This window comes from Aptenodytes patagonicus, chromosome 21 (genome assembly GCF_965638725.1).
Source record: "Aptenodytes patagonicus chromosome 21, bAptPat1.pri.cur, whole genome shotgun sequence".
NCBI lineage: Eukaryota > Metazoa > Chordata > Aves > Sphenisciformes > Spheniscidae > Aptenodytes > Aptenodytes patagonicus.
In genome coordinates, this window is record NC_134969.1 from 2310867 (window position 1) to 2333923 (window position 23057).

Consider the following 23057-nt stretch of genomic DNA (forward strand, 5'->3'; position numbering starts at 1 on the left):
TTAAAAGCAGCTTAATTTCAAAGGTATTTAAATGCTTAAAGAGGGACTATTATTTTTAACCTGAGAACTTCAAAGTGATTTCTTTTCCCTGTAATTTGTTTTGTTGTTTCTTTTACAGAGAATGGAAAAGAAACCCTGCATTTGCAGAGGCATTTTGTGCCACAGTAAATTTCAGACCAGAGCAAAGGTTTAATCAGAGTCACCAATCCTTTAAAATGAGTTTGTAATTAGCCCTTATGGCTACGGTTACACAGCCCTTAACTGGCTCTGCTGCTGGAGAGGCCTCGTGCCCTGTGATTGGAGTTATCTTGAAAGACCTGGTGTCCAGGGACTGTCCTCCCAGTTCTGGGGACTGAATTATGCTTGTGTTCCTCTGGTGGGGTGTTGATTTTGGTGGAGTGATATTATTTCTGTTTCTTAGACTGGGTTTTGTAAAGGCGAGGGTATAAATTTGCTGTCAGTTGATAAACAGGGAGAACTTAAGACATTTTGTATTCACTGCATCTCACCAAGTTTTCAGGCCAAAACAGGTCATATCTATTTTCAATTGACTGTACTGCTGGTAAGAATGACAAAGATTTGGAAACCGTTAGACGGTTCCTACCTTTGTGGAGTTCTGTGGGGGGAACTGTGGAACTAAAAACTTTCTGCCAGGCTCCATATAATATTTACCTAGATATAAGGAAGGAACTGCCAAAGTCGAGAGCTCTTTCGGTCATCGCTGAGCAGCGAGTCGCATAAATACTTCTGCCTGGGACACTGAAGGTTAGCAAGGTGCAATGAGCTGCGTGGCAGGGATGAAGATGGGGAGAGAACAGGGCAGTTGAGATGACCCTGTGAGCCCTGCGTCTTCCCAATCCAGTGATTTCCGTGGGAAAGGCTTGGTATTGGTTATCAACTTCTCTGTCCTTCATTTCTTGGAAGGAAACTGCTTGCATGTGACCAGTAAACCTTCAAAAAGAAATTGGATGGACGTAGGGATAAACGGAATATTCAGACTTGTAATTTGATGCTGACAAAAAAACTGTTGGGATGGATATTAAATCTCATGCTCCAGAGCTTTAATCAATCTCTAGGTTGGTCTCATCCTGATCTCCAGAAATTAATGGGGAATGGGGAGCAAGGAGGAGATTATTCCTCTGATCCTTATTTACAGATTTGCTGTGCTTGCTTTTGAATCAGCTGATGCTGTACTTTGGCAGAGATGGGATGCAGAGCAAGACAGCCCTTGGGTCTCACCAGGCTGGCAGTCTCTGTATTGTTAATCATTGGCTTAAGTGAAATAACTCGGTCATGCCACTGGGCACCCCTGATGTGTGCGAGGAGGTAGGGATCTAACTGTGACTAATGAAGACCAGATTACAGCACTTGTGTTTGCATGGAGGAGTCTGTTTCTCTGCAAATAGCCCTGTCGAGTTCAGTGGGGTTATGAGGAGCGTAAAGCCCAATTCAGCGTGAGCGGGGGACTCGGGAGCCTGCCCCTTGGTGCTCAGAAAGCGTGCGAAGATCTTTGGATGAAAGAAGCCATATAAACGCAAAGAGGCTTTTTTATTGCTAGGCATCGCTTTAGCTTGCTAATGTCGTGTGACAGTAATGTGACAGGGTTTCTGATACAAGATCCTACCTTGCTTTGCTCTGTGAAAGCTGTCGCTGCTACTTTTTGTTTTTCAAAGATGGAATTATTTTCCAGAGAATAACTGTTTCTAATTGCATTTGAATTCCAGCATGAAAAATCACCTAGCTGGAGGCTTTGGCAAAAGCCTGAAGTACTTACTATTTTGTGTCTGTAGGTGTGAAGGATACTTTAAGTAATCCATTACTCCTTTCTTGTTCATTTACAAATGCAGTAAGGTCACAGCTTTCTCACTGAAATGTTTCAAATCATTGAAATTGAATTTGGAAGAAGAGACAAAATAGTTTTCCTGTGTTTTGTCTGTTCTTTCTGTAGCTGGATCTGTTGTGGTTTTTATTTTTGTCAGTCTAATGTGAATAAAAGTGTAGGATTTTCTTCGCTTCTAAGATCTGTTACGGCTGGCAAGACCTGGGCTAACCACCCTGACTCTGTGTGCCCTGCCAAAATCTGCAACGGCTGCATATGCGCTTCCTACCACGTGCCTCGGAGGGGACAGCAGGTCCTGGGAGCGGGTCACAAGCAGGGAAGGGACAGCAGCAGCCCCCTCCCAGCAGGACAGGGCTGGGCTGGGCCCTGGAGCAAGGTGCTGGGGCGCTGCTGGCCGCACCACTGTGTTGCTGGAAGGGAGCATGGCTGTGTGACATAGCGCTTACTTGGGAGATGCACGTGAACGGCTCATGAGACACGTATGGCTGAGGAAACAGGTTTGTCCATGTGTGATCGCTCCTGTTGTCCTCCATCCTCCAGAGACCAGCGTTCAGTCCCGTCAAAGGAAAGGTATATGAAGTCCCTGCAGTAACACTGCTGGCATACTTTATCTTCTGGAAAAGCCTCTCTGACCTTGATGCTTGGCTTAAGTCCTATTTTTCTAGGTATGAATTCTTTCCAGAACACAACTTGTTTTTGTTGTTTTCAAGTCCTCACAACTACAGCTTTTGCTGGTCTTGCTATCCATCTAAAGGTCAACATGTTTAAAATAAAATACTCCTCTAAGCTGCTGGGCTCGGTCCTTTCTGCTGCTGATCCGTCCCTCGAGCAGGCCTGTGTCATCTCTGTTCCTGCGTTACAAAGGACAGGATTGAAGATTGAAGATCCCTGGTGTCATCTCAGGGAGAGGAGAGTGGCTTTGGCTCTGGGATGAAGGGGTGCCATATGAATGCTGCTGGCTGAAGCCATCTCTATTTTTCCTCCCCTGCAGGTGTGTTCTTCACCTTTCATACCTTTCACTTGGAGAATGGCCATGACTACCTCCTCATCACTGAAAATACCAGCTTTGCTCAGCCACTGAAGCAACTGACGGGCTCTCGGCTCCCTGCCCCGCTTAGTGCGGGGCTCTTCGGAAACTTCTCTGCTCAAATTCGCTTCATCTCAGACTTCTCCATGTCCTATGAGGGTTTCAACATCACCTTCTCAGGTAAGGACAGGGGTGGACAAAGAACTTCATTCCTTCCTTTTCCTTCCTGCTTTTCTGCAAATCTTGGGAATAACTTTGTTGATGCAGTGCATGTGATTTGGGCCACTGACAGTCACTCCTCTTGTAAACCCAGTAAATTATTCTAGCATTAAACCACAGTATGTCCCAAGAAATGTTCTCATTGCAGTCCCCATGTCACCAGATGTAGCAATTTTGTCTGCCTTGAGCCTCGGTAGATGACTGGATTGAACCCACTGGAATTAAATCCCACTACAAAGGTGTTTGTTGCCTTCTCCCTCCCCACATGGTCATCTTTTCTGCTCTGTTTATGGAGTTTCAGCTAGCGTTTTCTTGGGGTATGCTTATCCCTCTTTCCTCCAGATGCTTTCTTTCTCTGTTTATCAGAGGAAAATCAGTGCAGTAGTTACAGCATTTCCATTTCCAGCGTGGGAAGCTGGGACAGATGGGATCTTTTGGAAGGCAACGTTGAGCAATCTGGACTTCTTGGATAAGGAGCAAGGCAGAGCTGGTCACTCGCATTGTTCGCCTGGTCGCTCTTTTTTCCATTGGGTCATTGCTCCACTTGGATGCTCATCCAGCGACACAGCCTCTGCAGCTGACTTCAGCCTGTCCTAGATGTAACACGTGCCACGTGCAGCCTAGGCCAGGTTTTCATGAGCCCACTGGCATTGCTGGGGAACTGGAGGCAGTATTTTCCCTTGCTGGGCTTCCTTTAATTGACCTGCTGTAATATCAGATGAAAGCAGACCTCCTGGGGCACATACCAGGACATCGAGGGATGCAGGATTTTGCTGACTGCAGCGACCCTTCTCGCCCCTGCTGTGCTGGTGAAGAGCTGGCTGTGTGAGACAGCTTCTGCCTTGAGCATTTCCAGTAAGCCAGTCCAGTCCTGTGCTTACCAGCCACTTCTGTTGCAGGCTTCGACTGTTTGTGATTATACAAAATGCTGGTTTCTTCAAATGAAATTCCAGATATTCAGAAGTTGTCAATGAAGAGTAGCGTGTGCATGGTGCTCTTGCAGAGAGACTCAGAGAAAGGCACGTTTGCCTATGCAGAACAGATCATCGCACTTGTAAATAACCGCTTTGTGTGGGTAATCTCTGCGCAAGGTGTTTAACTGTCCTTTAACCCGAAGTCCTACAAGTGACTGCCAAAGTGTTTGCCTGTGCACGCGTTTCAGAAAATGTAATCTTTACTGCCTGAGCGCCCCGACAAGCCGTTCTGTAAAACAGTTACCAGACGAAAGCTTATTGTGTTGCTGCTGTTCTTTTCCATATCTCAGCATACTTTTTAGTCCTGAGGGGCAACAGCTGCAGATTCAGCCTGCTGGTGTGGAAGAGAAATGACCATTTTTATTGTGGAGCTCAGTGCTGATGTGTTTGCTGTCTTTGACGGACAGAGCTGTTGCCATAAATGCAGATAAAACCTGGTGCACTGAGAGAACTGGTTTCCGATACCTTTGTTCTGGCCTCTGAAGTCAGGAATTTGCATGTGATACTCTGTGGAAACTAGTCAGAAAGTTTCCAATTAACTCTCATTTTGATGGGGGAAAAATGGCTTTTTGCCTTAAAAATTGCCTCAAATTATCTAATTATAACTGTTATTTTTAATGTGTTTGGGGACTTCTTTCCTTTCTTGGAAAATGAAAATGGGAGTCAGTTATATTTTTAGCTTCCTTTAGATATATATGTACATACTTTGTACTTTGCAGGTCTGTTATTTTTCAAAAAAGAACCCTCAAAACAGGTTTCCTTCAAAATGTTTTGTGGTCAAAGACATTTGGCTATTAGCCACAATGCTACATGACCTTTCATTTAGCAGCAGCTTAAATGTTCTCTTGCATTCCCCAAGCAGGATGCTGTGTTCATTCATTTTCAGGATTAGTAATGTAGAGGCACCAGAAGTCCCATCCGGATCAATTCATCTTCATTTGACTATACCAGAGGGAGAATGACAAATTTCCATCCTGTTTTGTCACCGCTGATGTCTGTTTCTTGTTTGTCTGACAACAGCGACAGAAAAAGAGACCTGTTGTATTTTGAGTTGGTTTAAATCAAGATCCTGGCGACACCGTGGGGGCTGCATATTGACAGTGAAACCCAAGTTGGTCTTCATGGCTCAAACTGGATGCACGTCTTGCATGGATGCTTCCTTTGCAGAGCTTCACTGCAGCTGGATCAAAACTCAGAGCTCCCTCCTCATCCTCGTGTTCAGGGACTGGGGTACCCTCACCGGCGAGAACGGAGTATGAGGTGTCGCCCTGCCATTCTGTAAATGTCCGTTTGTTCCCTGTAGAATATGATTTGGAGCCCTGTGATGAGCCGGAGGTCCCAGCCTACAGCATCAGAAAGGGCCTGCAGTTCGGAGTGGGAGATGTCCTCACCTTTTCCTGCTTCCCCGGCTACCGGCTGGAGGGTGCATCCCGCATCACCTGCCTCGGGGGGAGACGGCGTGTGTGGAGTTCGCCTCTGCCAAGGTGTGTTGGTAGGTGGTCATGTGCTTTCATTTTGCTTGGTTGGTTACGCTGTGCTGGATTGTTTAGGTGGGCAGGGATGGGTGGCATCCACCAGGATGGCATCTTTCAGCTTGCAGGGTGGTTGGTGCAGGGGTGGGGGAGAGGGAGCTGGAATGAGCTTTCAGCCCCGCAACTGTGTGTGGGGAGAGGAGGGACAGGCAGAAGGGCTGCAGTCCTCTCCCAGGTTGGAGCGCACCAAGTGCATAGCAGATTGGGGCAGACACACCGGCAGAAGCCCTATGCCTCTGCAGCCCGTCCACAGCACTGCGGTCGAGCCCCAGTGATTGTATGAGTGAATGAATCGTGAGGTGTGGGAGACCTGTCATCCCTTTTGGGATAGCTTCTGTAAAACAGCATGGTTTTAAGGCCATCCTCCCTTTGAATCGGAGTGTTGTAAAACTTAATACTCCAGACGTGAAAGCTGTTTCTGGGTGGGTGATCTTAAGCAATGCAAGTTCCATGTTAGTATGGACATCTCTGGGAAACCCCCTCTGGCTTTTACCTTTTCCTTATCCTCCAGAGGTTTCTTGCACCTTACACCTTTCCCCCCTTCTCCTCCTAACCGTTGCAAGTCCTTTTTGCAACCCTCCAGCCATTATTTATACTAATAATTAAATCTAAGGATAGAGGAGAGGAAAAATCCATCTGCAACACTGAGCTAGTCTCTGGCTGTCGTCCCTGATGCAGATGGGCTACAGTCAGTCTTGTCTAGCAAGGTCTGCAGAGCACCCCCCTGCCCAGCCCACGGAACCCTCCAAGCGTAACGGTTCGCATAAAAGAACAAAAGTAGCAATGTGCTACAGCAAGAGAGCAGAAAGGAAGAAGGATGCTTCAAGCCTTTGTAAAAAGATTTAACGTACTTTTTTGTTGTATAGTTTAGTAAGTAGGAAACTATTGAGTGCTCTGCTGCTGCCTGGCTCACCCAGAGCCATGAAGGATTCATTCAAATCAGACAGACCAGATCTCTTGCCTGTTTTTCAGTCTGGCAAAGCCTGCTTTGATTTTCCTGATCTGTGTTAGTGACCTTTGAGGGTCATTGCAAAGACAGTGTCCCAGCAAAAGCCAGTCTACTTTCTGTCTGTAGAGTCGTGTCATGCTGAATGCATTTCCCAGCACTGCTTAATGCTTAGGTCACAGGGTTGCATCATCCTGCTGTGACAAGCAGCCTCTTCAGGACATGAATAATAATCAGGTTGCAGAGAAAGCTAATCAGGGGAATAGAAATCAAAAAGAATAATAACAAAGCTTTAAACTTGATGCTCAGACATCATCGCTAAGTGGACATGCTGACTTCCATTTGCCAAGTCCCTACTGCAGCTGGCTTTGAATTAGCATGTTGGTTTTATATTATTAATTCACTGTCTGGTGATTTGTGCAGAGCTTTGGTGGCAGGGTGACAGTTTTTTTCCACAATCTCCCTGCTGTACACTCAGCTATACGTGCTTGCCCTGGACATGGGTGGACATTGGAGACTTACCCATTAAGATCACAGGAGATTAAATTGGTATTGCCAACAATCCAGACACTTTGTATTCAATTCCTGTTCTAGAGACGGGTCTGGAGAGAAAGGAGAGCAGTTTGTTCCTTTGGCCGACCCCTCTCTCCAGGGTAGGAATGCTCCCCACCGACTGCTACTTCAGACCAGATCCCAAGTGGTGATGTCTCCAGCATCATCCCTGGGTGATCTGTGCTAAAGTGAATGTCCCACTTTTCATGCATGGCAAGAGAGGAGGAGAAAGTCACCTCCAAAGTACCTCTTCTCAGCGTATCTGCTGCTGCTTCCTTACTTCACCCTCACGCTTTATTGGAGGACCGGGAGAGGTGGCAGAGTCAGTGTAGAAAGCTGCACAAGTGCTGTGATGGTTTCGCTCAGCTCCAGCAACTTTGTATGCTGTGAGGACTTGTGGAGAGAGGCAGAGCTAGCTAATCAGAAAAGCTGTTTTCAGGGCAAGTTGGAGTGACTCTCCCCAGCTGTGCATGCAAAACACCAGGACTCAAAGGAACAGGGAGCCAGTGTTTTACAGCTGCAAATCTTTCAGGGTAAGTAGGCTGAGAAAACAACAACTCATGGTTTGCTGTGTGGGAGCTAATCAGGGAGTAACGAAAAATCCTAAACACATGGTGGTTGCAAGGCAGATTTACATGTGTTGAGGGATTGTATATATATGTAGCAAACAGGCTGCAATGGTCCTAGCCGAAATCAGGCACTCAGACAAGGCAACAACTGCTGGCAGCAGATGTCCTCTAAGGAGGACATCCTTTGGATGCCATTTTGCAAGTAGGCCCTCAAGCTGTGAGTGTTGTGGACTTTTGCTTCCTCCCTGTGATAACAGCAGGTAAGAGCTCATTTTCACGTTGTCCCGTGAGCTCTGGTGGAGCTCAGTGCTATCACAGTAGTACTGCGTCTTGCACTCAGATGCACTTGAATGTCTGTTCACCACTTCACGTAGTGAAGACATGCCCATAGCAGTCCTGTTATACTCACTGTGGCATGTTCGTATGAGTGAGAGATTGTGTCCTTAAAAGCTTGCAATTAAAATACACAAAATACAGCGGTGAAGGGTGGCTGTTGCTAGTTTCCAGAAGCATTAAACTGTGATTTCCTGACATCCAAGATAGGTCAAACCTCCAAAGCGGCATCCTCTTCCTTCTCTAAAGAGGATCATTCTGCCAAGTTTTGAGTCACACAACTCTTCTAAATTCAAATTTGGCTCAAAATCAAATACTGTTCACACTGCACAGAGTAGAAAAGGAAGCAGGTCTGGTGAAGGAGCAGAGTAGTCTTACTAGAAGAATGTAATGGAACAGGGACGGACTGCAGGTCGTAGTGAATAACAACAGGGAAACGACTCTTTCTTTCTTTCCTTATTTCCTTCCTTCCTTATTTCCTTCTTTCTGAAATCATGGCCGCTTATAACCTGTCATAGGACATAAACTCGTCTCGGGGAAGGGAGAAACAATTGCAGTAACATTAGCTACCCCTGCCCCTCCAGTTCCCTGAGCAAGAGATCCATAGGGATGCCCACCTCAGCATTTCCTTCTCTGGCCCCAGCCCCTTGTCTTTTGAAAAAGAAAGGTCAATTTTGTCTATGCCACAGAAAAACCTGAGCCCAGTGTCGTTCTTTGAGTGACATTTTGGGAAGAAACAAAGATAGTAAATCTGAGCAAGTTTCTGAAACTGAGAGGCAAAAGGATCTCTGGTTTTCTGTCTTTCTGTAATGGGAATGGATGTAATTGTTAGCTGCAGAGCCGGGAAGAAAATAAATGCAGGGAGCAAGGGACAAGAGGTCCTTTAAAATACTGTCAAATGATGAACTGGAGAGCGGAGGGACACATTAACAACACATAAGGTCAAATTTTGCCCTCTTAGCTTTCAGGAAATTATTTTGGGGAAGGTTTTGAAATTCAGGCATAGCTTTATCATTTGTAATTTTTTGGAAGTTTCACTAAGCATATCTTTCTGCACAAAGAGCTCTGGCACTTGCAATGCAGGTACGAGCAATCGGTGGTGTGCTGTGTTGACTGTTGAATGAATACCGTGATTTTTATATATGATATATAGGTATAGGATGAGCTTTGTATAGGTATGGAAAAGACTTCAAATATTTCAATCTAACAATATTTTTTTATTTTCCTTCTGGTTCATTAATCAGGAAGGAACAGAAGCACAGGCGCTGCTTCACGCAGGTGGTGGCTTTCCAGGGATTTTTGGAATGTTTTTCTGAACTGGGTCCCAAGATAGCATTTGAGCACACCAGCTTTCTGTGACTCAGTTTCCCTATCCATATAAGGAGAGGGTATTAATCTCTCTTGTAAGGCACCTGGGGTTTAATGATGATAGAAGTGCTATTAAGTACTGTTCTTTTTACTGACTGCACTTGGAAATAGGGTCCATGGATATGTTAGCAGATGGGTATAGGAAGGAGTGAGCATCTGTGGCCGTTTGGAGGAATCACCTGCATGTGTTGTATGGCTAGAATATACATGTGGTTATTAAAATGTGGTTTTGTGTCTTTATATAGCTGAATGTGGCTCATCTGTAACTGGAACTCAAGGTGTTCTGCTGTCCCCCAACTATCCAATAAACTATAACAACAATCATGAGTGCATCTACTCCATCCAGACCCAGCCAGGAAAGGGGATCCAGCTGAAAGCCAGGACTTTTGAACTGGAGGCAGGAGATGTCCTCAAGGTAATTCTTCCGTCTCTAGCAATGAAGCACTACCGTGCTGCTAATGAGAGCGAGATCTGAAAGGGAAAGTTCTAAAACTTTAATGGAGTTAGCCGATCTGATCTCTGGAGAATGCTGCCCAGGCAGTGCTGACAGTGCAGTGGTAATCTCTGGAAGAGTCTCACACTAGGAATTGGACTGACATCGCCCCAGAAGCCCTTCACAGGGCTGCTGGAACCCACAGTCACTGCTCTGTTGTTCAGTGACTGGCACGGCCGTTTTGAAGGGAGCAGCAAAATTCTCACAGACCAGACTGAACCCAGGGCAGCTGGGCTAGAATACTGTCTGTGTGTACCCCCTCTAAGGTTAGAGCAAGACACAAGACGCGACGCATCTGTGAAACAATATCTTCTAGCCCAGGGACGCTGTCTGATCAGTGTATGTCACTGCTGTGCGTTAGTTTGCTGTGCTTAAAAACATACTGTGTAATTGTAGGGAATCAGCACCTCTGAACTTCACCAGCTCATAGCAGTCTCTGGCAGCAGCGTTAAGGCAATAGTGAATGTCCTTTGCGCTTCAGCCTAGCTGGTTATTTGAGGCTTCAGTCTGCAGATGGATGTGTAAACAAATTCTGTATCCATTAAAAATGTAGCTATCTCTGCCATATCAGTGCACCTTCTGCTGTGAAGACTTCCCTGAGATTTAGAGATCTGTTGGAATGCCAGGGGTTGTTCTTCTGTAGCTAAACTTCAGTTCTTATCTGCACAGGGGAAACTGTTAACACATGAGGAAGTGTGAGGGTCCTTAGCATTATTTTTACGTTTTTTTAAGAATCAAGGCTGATTTGTCCCAAAAAGGGGTTTATTTAAATGCAGACCTCCAGACTCAAGCTCTTCAGCATTCCCATACTCAGTCTTAGATTAATCTGCATTTACAAGTTTCAGGACTCTATATAGAAGGAGACAAATCCAGGCTGACTTTCTATTAACCACAAAAATGGTTTTGTAGGAGGCATATTAATATTACAAGATGTGTTCTGCTGTGCTAAGCCATCTTCCCAGAGAACTCTGTCCTTATTTAAGTGCCATACTTCTGCACCGCGAGATAGATGTAATCCACATATTTTCAGCTCACAAATGACGGGAAAGAGAGAGAGATTTGCAGCTAATGCAAAGCATATACTCGTTGTGAAAGAAATTATGTTCTTGCAACAGGTTTGTCATCAACTTCTCCTCTGCTCCTGAGGAAGGTTACTATCAATCTCCACTAGTGAGAAGTTGCTCTTTATCCTTGTAGAGAATCATGCTATATAAAAGAAAAACAAAATGATGGGGTTTTTTTCTTCCTTAAATAATAGCGGGGTCAAGGCACATCTGAGAGTCACTGTAGGGAGAAAATGTTTTTCCCAGTAGCTGTGCTGCACCTTTGGAAAGAGAGCTTAGTTCAGAAAGCACAGCCCTGAGTGCAGTATAAGCTCAGGTGTAAGGAGAAGGATGCGGATCCTCCAGGGTAAGAATCCTGCTCCTCCGATGAGCAGCACCATGAAGTCTCGTCAAGTCAGACTCTTAGTTGGGATAATTTCACTGGCTTCAAAGGAACCGTCCCTGTTCGTGCTCATGGGTGATTTGGTCCCTGAAGTAGCAAACAAAATATGTTTTCCAGTATGTGTTTCTTGTTCCTCCCAGGTCTACGATGGCAGCAATAGCTCTGCTCGCCTGCTGGGCTCCTTTAGCCGCTCTGAAATGCTCGGCACCAGCATAAACAGCACTTCCAGCAGCATGTGGCTTGAGTTTATCACCAACAGCGAGAACACGAGTAAAGGCTTTGAGCTGCAGTTTTCTAGTAAGTCTTAGGCCCATGTGCTTGTGAGGTGGGAATCTGAGGTGTAATGGTGTATTTTTATGTTACAGTTGCATGACCAGAGGAAACAGTCCTTTCCATAAAGATCTTGTAGTCTAAAGTGGAATTGGAGTGAGGGAGATGATTATGCCGGCAAACCTTTTCTGTTGTGAATGAGGCAGTGGTGATACAGAAATTTTGGATCAAAGCTGAGATACCAGATTTCTGGGATCTCGTTCAAATATTAATTAGAAAAATATTAATTTTCAATATGGTGTTTTTTCTCTCCAGCAAATGATTTTAAGAAGAAAATATTAGTATGATCCTGTGTTAATATCTCCTGGCTGTTAAATATCTGATGAAAACGGACGCTGTTTCTCCTGCTCCAGGTTTTGAACTCATTAAATGCGAGGACCCTGGCATCCCACAGTTCGGCTACAAGGTCCGTGATGAGGGACACTTTGCTGGCAGCTCTGTATCCTTTAGCTGTGACCCTGGCTATACCCTGCGAGGCAGCAGGGTGCTGGTCTGCCTGACGGGGGAGCGGAGAGCTTGGGATCAACCCCTGCCAACCTGTGTAGGTGAGACAACTCTTGCTTTTAAAACGTCCTCTAACAAGTACTTTGCCTGTGGGCATCACACTGAATGCCCTTTCTTCCTCCTTTGCTAATACATACGATGTTAACTCTGATACTGATCGCACCTATCTACATTAATAAAGACCATGATAAGGATGCTATGTAAGGCATCTTCAGATAGCGAGCACTGATCTCTTCAGAGCTTCTACAAGCAGTCTTAACATGAAACACTGTGCTCAGGAGCACCGATTTGACAAGGTTTCTTGCTTCACTGCAAGGAGACTACTGCTTTTCCAGTCCTTGTCCTTTCACTTGAATGTGTTAAACAGTGGCACTTTCTGATAATGGCAGACATCAGCGTGTGTCCAGGCATTTGACAGTTCAAAGTCATGTTTATTTGAGAGCTACATGACACCTGATTCCAGATCCTCAGATGTTTTAATTTCCTCAGTCTTTTCTTAGCTAAGTCCTGAGTTCCCTTTTACCTGGAGCTCTCCAGAAGGATATCTTCTTGCTTGGAAAATTCTGATACTTAGTTTTGTGTACCTAAATGAAATGCTGTTGATCTGTTACTTGACAGCTTCATAATTAGCTAGTGTTTCCAGGACGTGGCAAAGTTCTTACGGACTTAGTCCTCAGAGAGATCTCGACAACCAGGAGGCTGCTTTCATGGTTATAAGTGATGTGCTCAGACATTGGCACTCTGTATTCTCCCATGAGTTAGGACCATTCTTTATGTGGTAACTCTGCTGAATTTTAGCCTTGATTATTGAGGTAAAAAGACAAATTTCTGTGATTTATGCATCTTCTTAGCCTTTACCCTATTTGCTATACGTATATTACATATGAATGGTCGTGTCTGTGTGAGCATGTGGAAACTTAAAGAATTTTAATGGATAAATTATGAAAATGAATTCAAAATCCTCATGTGCTTTTGAGGTTCATTTAGCAGATACATACGTATGTTGGCTTCTTCATTGTATCACACTGAATCATTAAGACTTTTTGCAGATACAGGCGGAAGAATTGAGCTCTTTCACCCCACGTGTGAATCGTGTAAAGCAGGATGCTGGCAGGCTCTGCCTTTATTCACAAAGTCAAAAAGGTGGAGGGAAGCTTTGACAGCATGTCAGGTGTTAGGAGTGTGCTCAGAAGTGCAGAGTTATTCTGATAACTTGGTCTTTTAGCTGAATTAAATGACTCTCTTTATCTTGGTTTTGTAGGCTTTAAGAATCTCTTTAAATGGCAAGAAATACTCCCTGTTGTATTTGTAGGATGAGATTTGTATTGTTGCCAAGTAAGAACCGTAATGTGTCATGAATCTTCTCACTAACCCATATGTTTCTTTCAGCTGAGTGTGGGGGTACTATCAAAGGAGAGTCGTCAGGACGGATACTGTCTCCTGGCTACCCAACACCCTACGATCATAATCTGAATTGTATTTGGACAATAGAGGCAGAAGCTGGTTGCACGATAGGGTGAGTCGGGCCAGGTTATTGTAGCTTGTTTTTCTTTCCATGTACAGCTTATTTTTGCAGAAGTAGATCAATAATTATATAAGGCAAGTAGAGAGAATGCCCTGTCAACTTCGAGAGTCCCAAAAGAAGGAACAAAGGCTGATTTATCTCCTTGCCAGGTTGGACAGAAGTGGCATCACTTCTCCTTTCTCTTAAGCTTTTTAGCCCTGTATGGCCTGTGCCAGTAACAGCTATTGTGCCATGGGTGGTGAAGCCAGATTATTTGCTATTGCTGCCTGTGGTATTACTGTGTTAAAATAACATCCAAGAGCTTTTACGGGCATGTGCGATGTAAGTGCTTTTCACTCCTTTCCTTAATGGGATGTATTCAGAAACAAACCTTTTCCACCAGATTAGTGTTGAATTTCCCAACAAAGTTTAACGTGTCCAAGTGACATAATCCTAAAATGAGGACATATATATAAAATTGCTTGGAAGATCACATCCCAGGAAAGGATAAATGGAAGGCAGTTATGGGTTTGGTTCATCTTCCATTCATGCTGCCAGAGTAAATTAACACTGAAAGGGATGAGCTCTGTCACGTTACGTTTGTGAGAATGAACGGTCAGGTGTGACAGTCCCCAGATGTGAGTGGACAGCTGGAAAACTGAGACCACAGCACTTAGCCTTCATCTTCTAATTGCATTGTTTTATTAAGAAATAGAACACATACAACGTAATTATCCTCCCAAAGGAGAAGACTCAAGATGGTTTATAAACATCTAGTCTGTACAGAGACCCAAGGCTGTTTTCTCCTCCTGCTCCTCTGACTTCTCTTATTGTTCTGTTGCCATTTTCCTGTTGGAAATGGCAGTTTGAAATGTAATTTGTTTATAAGTTATGTGAATTTGTCAGTTAGGTAAGCATGGTATTGAGAACATTTGGCTCATAAAGTTAGTGCGGTCACCAGCAGGATCCAGGCAGTTTCCTGCTCTGTGATACTTCATCTGTGATCCCTGCTGCTTAACCACTGTTCCCATGCTGAAGGTTGCCCAAGCCCTAGCAAGCCATTTCAGTACTGCTCTGTGTGTACCTACGTATTTCAGTCCAGCTAAAGACATCTTCGACAGAAAGCTGAAGTGTATTGGCAAGTAGAGTTTTCGCTAAGTGATGGGACTCGAGGGGGAGAAACGTAGATTATAAGGTCTGTTCAACAATAATCCTCTTCTCCTATGATCTCCCATAGTAATTTCTAGTGCTTGTTAGCTGGTGTGTCAGCCCCATTTCTGAGCTGACCCGAGACCTGTTGCTGTTCCAGTCCTGCACTCCTTCGTTGTCAGTGCCCTTTTATCTTCAGTGTAGCTTCCTTGCTGCATCAGCACTCATCATCTCTTCAGCGGAGACTGTTAATCATGTTGAGCTCTATGGTGCTTTTAGTCGATGGATTTATGCTGGAGATAAATCTGGTCCAGTATTCTAATTTTTTACTTAATGCAGAAATTTCCTCCATTAGTGCTGCTCTTCAGTATGGCTCAATAATGGATGGTGTCTGGTATGAACGCAGGAGAAAGAGCATAGTCAGTGCAGCGTAATTCCTGCACAGGCCACTCCCAGTTGAAGTCTCCTCTTTTTTTCATTCTCCTGTAAAAGATTCTGAGGAATCCAATGATTTTTATAGGCCAAAGTAGACATGAGACCCCCTTTTCTCTCCCTTCCTCCCCCCGCCGAAGTGTAAGAGGCTGCCTCATCCAGAGGCTGCTTCAGCAAGTGAACTTTACTCACACACGTAATCCCTATCTGCTTCTGTAAGAGCACTCAAACGAGCAGAGCTATAGGCTTGCGTTTGCAGGATCAGCCAGAGGCTTGGAAAGGGCCAAGACTGAAATGAAATGATGCCAGGCAGTAGTACGGTAATAGACCTTGTGACCCTTCCTTTCATCAGAGATGAAAGCTCCCTTCTTCTGTTCCTTTATTTGGCAGCTCAAACAGAACAGATGATCTCTGGGTAGTTGAGAGCACATTTTCAGCAACTTCATTTTTATGGTAATCCATTGGAAAAATAATCCTCTTCACGCATGATACAATTGTATAAAGCTCTCATTTATAACTTACATTAAAATTAATCACCAAAGCTTTTTGAATAAAGCTGTGTCTGCACAGAACGAGGGGAAGGAGAGAAAGATAGAAAAATTAGTCTGTACATCATTGCCATGAAAGTTGAAGGGTTGCACTTTGAGAGAGGATTAATTTTGTGCATGTGCAAACACACGCATGCACACGCACATAAAATTACAACTAAAATGACTTGGCTTATCTGTGAGACTCTGGGGAGAGAAAGAAGAAGTGGGAGGGTGTACTGGAAAATGAATGAAACTTGCCTTCGAGTGCTGCTTGCCCAGCTGAGAGCAGTGACTGCACAGTTAGAAGTGGCAGTGGTGTTTTATTGTGTAGCAGTGATCTCGGTGTCATAAGAGTTTCATGATATTGCTAATTGTAGTTTAATGGATGGTGCTGTATTGACAGGTTCCGTTTTTCACAGTCTCATCTAGAAATACGAGTGAGAATATTGGGATGTTCCAGTTTGCTTCCTTGGAGATTTCTAGGGACGTAACATTTAACAGCTTTTAAATTTGGGAACCCTCTCTGGGCTAGAGGGAGACAGCGGGCAGCCCTGCAGACTGCTGTTAGTGTGAAAGCCCTGCGGCTTTGGTGCAAGCTAGGTGGGCATCACCAGTGTGTCAAGCTGCGTTCAGCTGCTGACGCCAGCTCCAGCTGGGAGCCCAGGCTCCAGCACAGCAGAGCCAAGTTGGGGGGGCCAGAGCTTGGATGGGAAACGTTAGCAGAAAGAGCCCCAGGTTGGTCAGTCGGGATGTGGGGGGGCTTTCTGAAGAGCTGGGGCTAAATGGCTCACCAGAGATTATGCAGATTGTCAGTGCAGAGCTGGTCTCTCCTCCTCTCTGCTCCTTGCTAAGCTGGGAGAACTTTCCCTCTATCACATATATATAGCCACAATTCCTAATTTGCTTTTTGCTGCATTTTCATGCATGTAATTGGGATTGTCAGAGTGCAAGAATAAAACTCTTTTCCTCTCCATTGTCTGCTAAACCAGTGTCTCTGTCTTGTCTTAAATGAAGCCCTGCTGGGAATAGAATCAGGCTGATAGAAAAATCATGCTGTTTGGTTACAGATGTGCCTATTGAATAGATTGATTTGCTCCAGAGCACACCAGTTTTCTTAATAAAATCAGCTATCCCAATAGACTCCTGAACCAGCTGGCATTGGACAACCTGTGCCTTGCCACTGTCATCTGGTTATCATGCTAAGGCTTTCTCCTTGTGCTGAAGCCTTGCCTGCAAGTTGTTTCTTAAAAATAAATGAGGGAAGTGAGTTGCTGTAGGCAGCCTTGGTCCCGTGGGGAGCCGGTGGTGACCTCTCCCAGGCGATGGCAGTTCCAGGGTGTCCTCCCACCCCAGGTCAGTCTCTGCCAGCATCTCCCTGTTTCCAAGGTGTGCTGGAACCCACGAGTTTTCTCACTTTTACTCTTCGATTCTCTCCCCCATCCCACCGGGGGCAGGGGGGAGTGAGCGAGCGGCTGCGTGGGGCTCAGTTGCCGGCTGGGGTTAAGCCACAACACAAGCTCTTCAGCAATGAGTTTTCTCTGGCAGTTTTGGCTAACTAGAACCAGTTAGCCTGAGAGCAAACGTAATCAGGCCAATGCACCTGGGGAGACCAGCTCTGCTATGATCCATTCTTATTTTCCTCGAGTCTAGGTTTTTTTCTCTTTGCTCAAGGTCTCTGCTAGGTAGATTTATGATTCAGCTCTTTTGGTTCCTGTCGGATTCTGTGGACGTCATTTTGCTGCTGAGTACATTGCAGTGTTTTGGGTTTTTTTTTTTTCCCCTTTTATGGTTCTACCTGATTTATTTATGTTTGTCCCGGATAAATGGGAAAGGAGCCAAGCAAATGCTTCCTTGTTTTCCTCCGTGGGCTGTCAGGGTTTTAAGCACAGTACCTGATTGTTTTATTTTTTGCAGATTTTTCTGAGTACAGTTTATAGATTTCTGTCCCCTTTTCAAACTGGCGTGCCTCGTGTTACCCCGTGTTAGCCTGATTTCATTGTGTCAGATGGTGTTTCCCCCAGTGATAACGTGGTAATAAAAACAGAAGCAATTAAATGCCTTCTCTTCAGTTGGCATTTTAAGTGCAGGAGCGAAAGGGACTGAACCCTGATGCATCGCAGCCTTTAGTTGATAACTCCCTTGGGTGTGACAATAATAATGACAGTATCTTATGCTTATATGGTACTTCTGATCTTGGAAGATCCCAAAGCTCTTCGCAAAGCCTGGATTCATCTGCTTTGCATCCTTCCACAACAGAGGTTGGCTTGATGGGGAGAAGTGCAGTGTTATATCCCCCCAGCCTAGGGTGGGAAGAGAGGAGCATCCCACCAGGGGTTGATGTTGGGACCAAGTTTGTCCTGTCCCAGAGTGCCACCAGGCCTCTCCTGGGCATGAAGGGAACTTCTGGCCTTCTCCCATCCCCTTAGGTCCATCGCTGGTCCAGGCTCTGGAGTGAATTTCCTCACCATGATGACTCCTGCCAGCATCTTGGGAATTTTCTGTGGAAGTGCCAAACGGGCATAGCCCTGTTTTAGTTTAAAAGCAGAAGACGAGCTCCAAGGAGTACTGCTGCAGGCAGTTCAGGACTAAGGAGCATTTGCTGCATACACTGAAGGCCTTGCAGCCCTCTCTCCAGGGCAGACAAAACTATAAAACACACAGATTAAGGAAATGAAATCTGCATTCAGAGCATCGTAATAAATACCTCGTTGAGAGCACAGTGTTATTTCACTGCCAGCCACCAGTTTCTTAATTTGTTTTCTCTCCCTTCCCTTCCTATTGTGGATTTTGGAGAGCTGGCTCATGCTGCCTCACTTTTTCTTTATTTCTTGCTGAAGTTATTCTGTTAGCTGATCTAGATGCACTTTTGCAATATTCAGAACTTTGTAAAACATGTCAAAATCCTCGGAGGTGCTGCAATCCAGCATTCAGAATTTGCACCCACCTGTTTGCCACCCTCCCACACACCCTTTTCTGCCCCTTTTTATTAACCTCCAGGGCAGTTAACACCCTGGTAAGGGTTTCTTTTCCAGCATGATGCTGTTTTAATTAAGAGTGGTCTTGGTTGTTTCCTTTCCTTTTTTTCCCCGATACACAAGATTAGCTTGGTGCCAGGAGCAAATTCTTTGATCTGAGTGCAGGTAACAAAAATCAATGCATTTTATCAGTAGATGCTGGCTCTTTCCTTGCAGGACACCAAAAAAAGCAAAGGACAGCCAAGGTTGTTGCTGTGTGCAGCCTAGGGACAATGCGTGAATCGGATGAATATATCTAAGTTGTCTGAAGGGACCCCAGGACATTTTCTGCTGATTCTCTCTTTAGCATAAGTTTCTCAATACTTCTGTGTTTGTCTGTTACAGAGCTCAGTGAAACTACAGATAAACCCCCATCCTCTCCTTCACAGCCCCTCTACCTCTCTGCTGCAGGTTTCCTATGTGTCCTTGACTGAGCCTTTTGTCAGTGGGACAGCTACTCGTTGTGATGTCTGAGCACCTTTGGTGTAAAACCAACTGTGATATTCTGGCTAGGGACATTTCCACTGCCCACGATGGGCTTTTGGACCTTTACCTTGTTCCTCCAGACTTTTAGGAGAGATTAGTAATTTTGTTCGCTCAGGAGAGAACACCAGAAAGGACCCAACTTTTCAGAAAACATTAGTATCCCTGACTCAGTTTTTTGTTTGTGGATGTGTTTTATTAGGGAGGCATGTGACTAAGAGATCTTGGGTTTTATAGACAGATGAAGTTTGGTAGAGGGCTAAAGTACTTTGTCCAAGTTGAGTTGCAGATAACAGGAGAGAACACATTCCTTGGCCAAGCTACCGTAGGTTGGTACCAATCACATTTCTAATCCTTTCAGGAAAAAAGGCAGAGCTCAGTTTGTGGTCTGACTTCCAGTTCATTTTGCCACACAGGCTCCATTTCATGGTTTTCCACACCGAGGAGTTCCACGATGTGCTGAGGATCTGGGACGGTCCAGTGGAGAATGGCATCCTCCTAAAGGAGATGAGCGGGTCCGGCTTACCCGGCGACGTCCACAGTACTTTCAACTCTGTCATCCTTCAGTTCAACACTGATTTCTTCACAAGCAAGCAGGGCTTTGCTGTTCAGTTTTCAGGTAGGCTTTACATTGTTTCCTCAGCATCGTCCAAACCTGGCTTTGCTGATAAGTGATTTCAGGTCTATCCACAAACTACTGATGGTGAGCAAATGACATTGTATTGAACGCGATAGCAGGAACTGTGTGGTCTTCCAGCCATTTGTGCTCTACTGCATTTGGGTGCAGTCTCTGCAAATAGAGGAAAAACTCTTGTATTTTGTCCTTGCAATGCAGGTGAGTTCTGTGCTCCCCTCTGCTACAGTCACCTTCACAGTGGTGAACTTGGCAGCAAGATGTAGAGCAATACATTGTGGAATACACAAGAAGGCATTACAGATATTTTCCACCACATTTTCACAGGTGCCTTAGAGACACCAGTATGCAGGCAACTTCCCCCAGGCGTTCTAAGAGCAGTTGGTCAGTGGTCTCTGAAAAACCAAGTCTATTTAAAATCCCTCAAATTGGATCCCCTGAGATGCAGATCACAAAAAGCTCTGTCGGCTGTAGGGATGTCATTGCTAGCAGCAGCGCTACGTGTAATGCAACTGCAATCTGTCATTGCCTAAGTCCTGGCGGCTGTTACCTAAGACTCAGCCTTGCAAACACAATAACTTCAATTATATTAGGGTAATACACTTCAACATTCACACACAAGTTTCCAGGATGCAGGCCTTCACTGACGTGTCCAGTAACCAACCAGCAGATGCCTATTTTGGAGATGGTAGTAAACAGGGAGGCTGTTGGGTGAATGATGATATGACCTTCCTGGGACTCAGACACATCTAAGCATCAGAGCTCGTTCTGTCTCTCCCAAATTTTTGCCTATAGCTTTCTGTTCGGGATTCCTTGCGTGACCGGGAGAGCAGGCCAGCTCTTTGGGAAGAGCTTGTGCTGGGTACAAGGCCTTCTGGGATGACCAAGACAGAGGGAGAGCTTTGTGTCACCCAGCACAGCTCTGCTGTCCTCTTTCTTTGCCAGGCTTGTGTCTCAGCCTGCCAGGAAGGACCAGACTGGGCTGCTAACTTGCTTATCTTCAGTTGCACAGAAAGAGAGAGAGGGATTTCCTCTGGCTCTTTTAAGAAGAGCTTTCTCTAAACTGGCTAGGTGTAATAGATTCTCATCAACTTAGCAGGAAATAAGCCCTGCTCCACTGCCTGATACAGAGCTGGTCTTTATTGAATGCTTCTGCTCAAAGCCTTTGTTCACAAGGTGTGACGAAGTAGTCAGACCTAAGCTCAGAAGTACACAGTTTTGGATCTTGTGAACTTTAATGATCTATATAAGCTTGCAAAACTTCTATTACTCTGGGACTTTCCATACTGTTAAGTTGTTGTAGCGTTGACAGACCTTGAGCTCAGTCAGCAGCAAAGCTCTGCTGCCTGCCCCCAGCTGAGAAGAAGCTGAGGGGGTCATCTCATACCTCAAAGGGATGCAGCAGCGAGTCTGGGAGGGAAACACGTGCATTCCTAAAAGGTCAGGCTTGACGCTTCACAGGGCTAAAGGCTGAATTGCTCTGCCACTCAGGGGAAGTTAAAAGTGCGAACAGATGAGTTTATTTTGCAGCATGTGTCTGACACAGAATTCTATAAAAATGCCATGCAAGATCAGTGGATGTCTGGACTTACTAAGTAAACATGCGTGTGCACAATTATACATCAGACTTGCACTCTGTGTAGTGCACTTGAACTTGCTGTTCCCCAGAGCCTTTACCAGCTGGAGTGGCAGATGCTCAGTGCAAAGTAAAAGCCAGTTTTTGTGTATGTGGCAACTTTAAGGGATACTGAAGGAGGAGAGATGAAGAATGAAGTCACTGCTTGGATATCTGTTTAAGGACAGGGTCTAAGTACAGCTGGTGCTGTAAGCCTGTGTTAAATATAAATATATATATAAAATATATTTTTTTAATACTCTTCAGTTTCTACTGCCACTTCCTGCAATGACCCAGGAATTCCCCAGAATGGGAGCCGGAGTGGTGACAGCAAAGAGGCAGGTGACTCCATCGTCTTCCAGTGTAATCCAGGATACGCTCTGCAAGGGGATGCCAAAATCACTTGTGTGCAGATTGAGAACAGATTTTTCTGGCAACCAGACCCTCCCTCCTGCATAGGTATGAACACATATCCATCCTCCCATTGCACTGGTTCCCTGCCCTGTTTCATTGCAAGACTTCTGTATCTGAAGGGGGTGAGTCCCACCTCGTTTGAAGAGGTGTATGACAAGGTATATATGTCTCAGGTAGCTGTCCCATAAAACTCCTTTCTAGGTTTATCCCCAGAGTGTCTGAGACAATGAGAATCTAGTTCATGCTGGAAACTCATAGGACATACTGCAATGTACATGATCATATTTAACTTGAAAAGTCAAAATTAAAGGCTTCTTTAAAACTCAGGTTGGTAGGGAGGATTGGGGTCACGGGTGAATAATTTCTGCATGAGGAGATAGCAAATTCTGTCACGAGAAAGAACTAGCTGACATTTCCTTTGAGCTCATAAAGTAATAAAAGAAGCTCATAAAAGTGATTCTTTTTAATATGTCCAGAACACATAAAAATAGTCATGCTAAGCACATAAGAGCAATAAACATCAAATTTTCTGGCCAATTAAATGCTAACCACAAATTACTTATCCTGTAACCTTCATTCCTGTTTATGCACTGTTATCCCAAGCAAAAAAAATCAGTTAATTCTGTTTCTAACATCTGATTTAATGCCAGCTAGGAAACTTCTACACCATGCACAGGATGTATGCTCCCTGCAGGATGACTTGGTTTCTGAATGACTATCTTGATGATCTACTGTGGCACCCTTTCAGCCTGATAGAGACAGTCCTTTTAGTCTTCCCGGAGCTATAACTAAATCATACTGTTGCATGTCATGCCCATCTCGTCATTCTCCTGTTGAGTTTTCTTTCACACCAGAAGCTGGGCTCTCAGTCCTTTTCAGAGAAACGTAGCCGGTGCTTTAATCTTGGTGTGAGACGAATTCCTATGGGCCATCTCCAATTTGACTTGGAGATACTGTGTTGGGTCCTTTTTGAGCAGAAGCCTGGCAATCTTGTTTTAGGAGTCATAAGCTCTGTGAAAAAGCTGAAAGCAATGTCTTGCTCCTTCCCTCTATTCAGTGACAAAGGATTTGGAGGAATAATCAGTGGCCCAATAATAGCAGTTTTATAGTAACTGTGTAACAGGCTGCCGAGTTAGATCTGAATTGAAA

At 44.9% G+C, this 23057-nt stretch overlaps 1 protein-coding gene across 1 annotated transcript in view; it reads left to right on the forward strand.

Moving 5' to 3' along the window:
• CSMD2 (CUB and Sushi multiple domains 2) overlaps positions 1–23057 on the forward strand; it is a 309987-nt gene that overhangs the window by 200519 nt on the left and 86411 nt on the right. The window contains exons 20-27 of the mRNA XM_076357104.1: positions 2832–3047; positions 5364–5552; positions 9606–9775; positions 11440–11596; positions 11983–12174; positions 13523–13649; positions 19662–19864; positions 21762–21953. Of these exons, the coding sequence (XP_076213219.1) occupies positions 2832–3047; positions 5364–5552; positions 9606–9775; positions 11440–11596; positions 11983–12174; positions 13523–13649; positions 19662–19864; positions 21762–21953 (1446 nt within the window). The remainder of the gene's footprint in view (positions 1–2831; positions 3048–5363; positions 5553–9605; positions 9776–11439; positions 11597–11982; positions 12175–13522; positions 13650–19661; positions 19865–21761; positions 21954–23057) is intronic.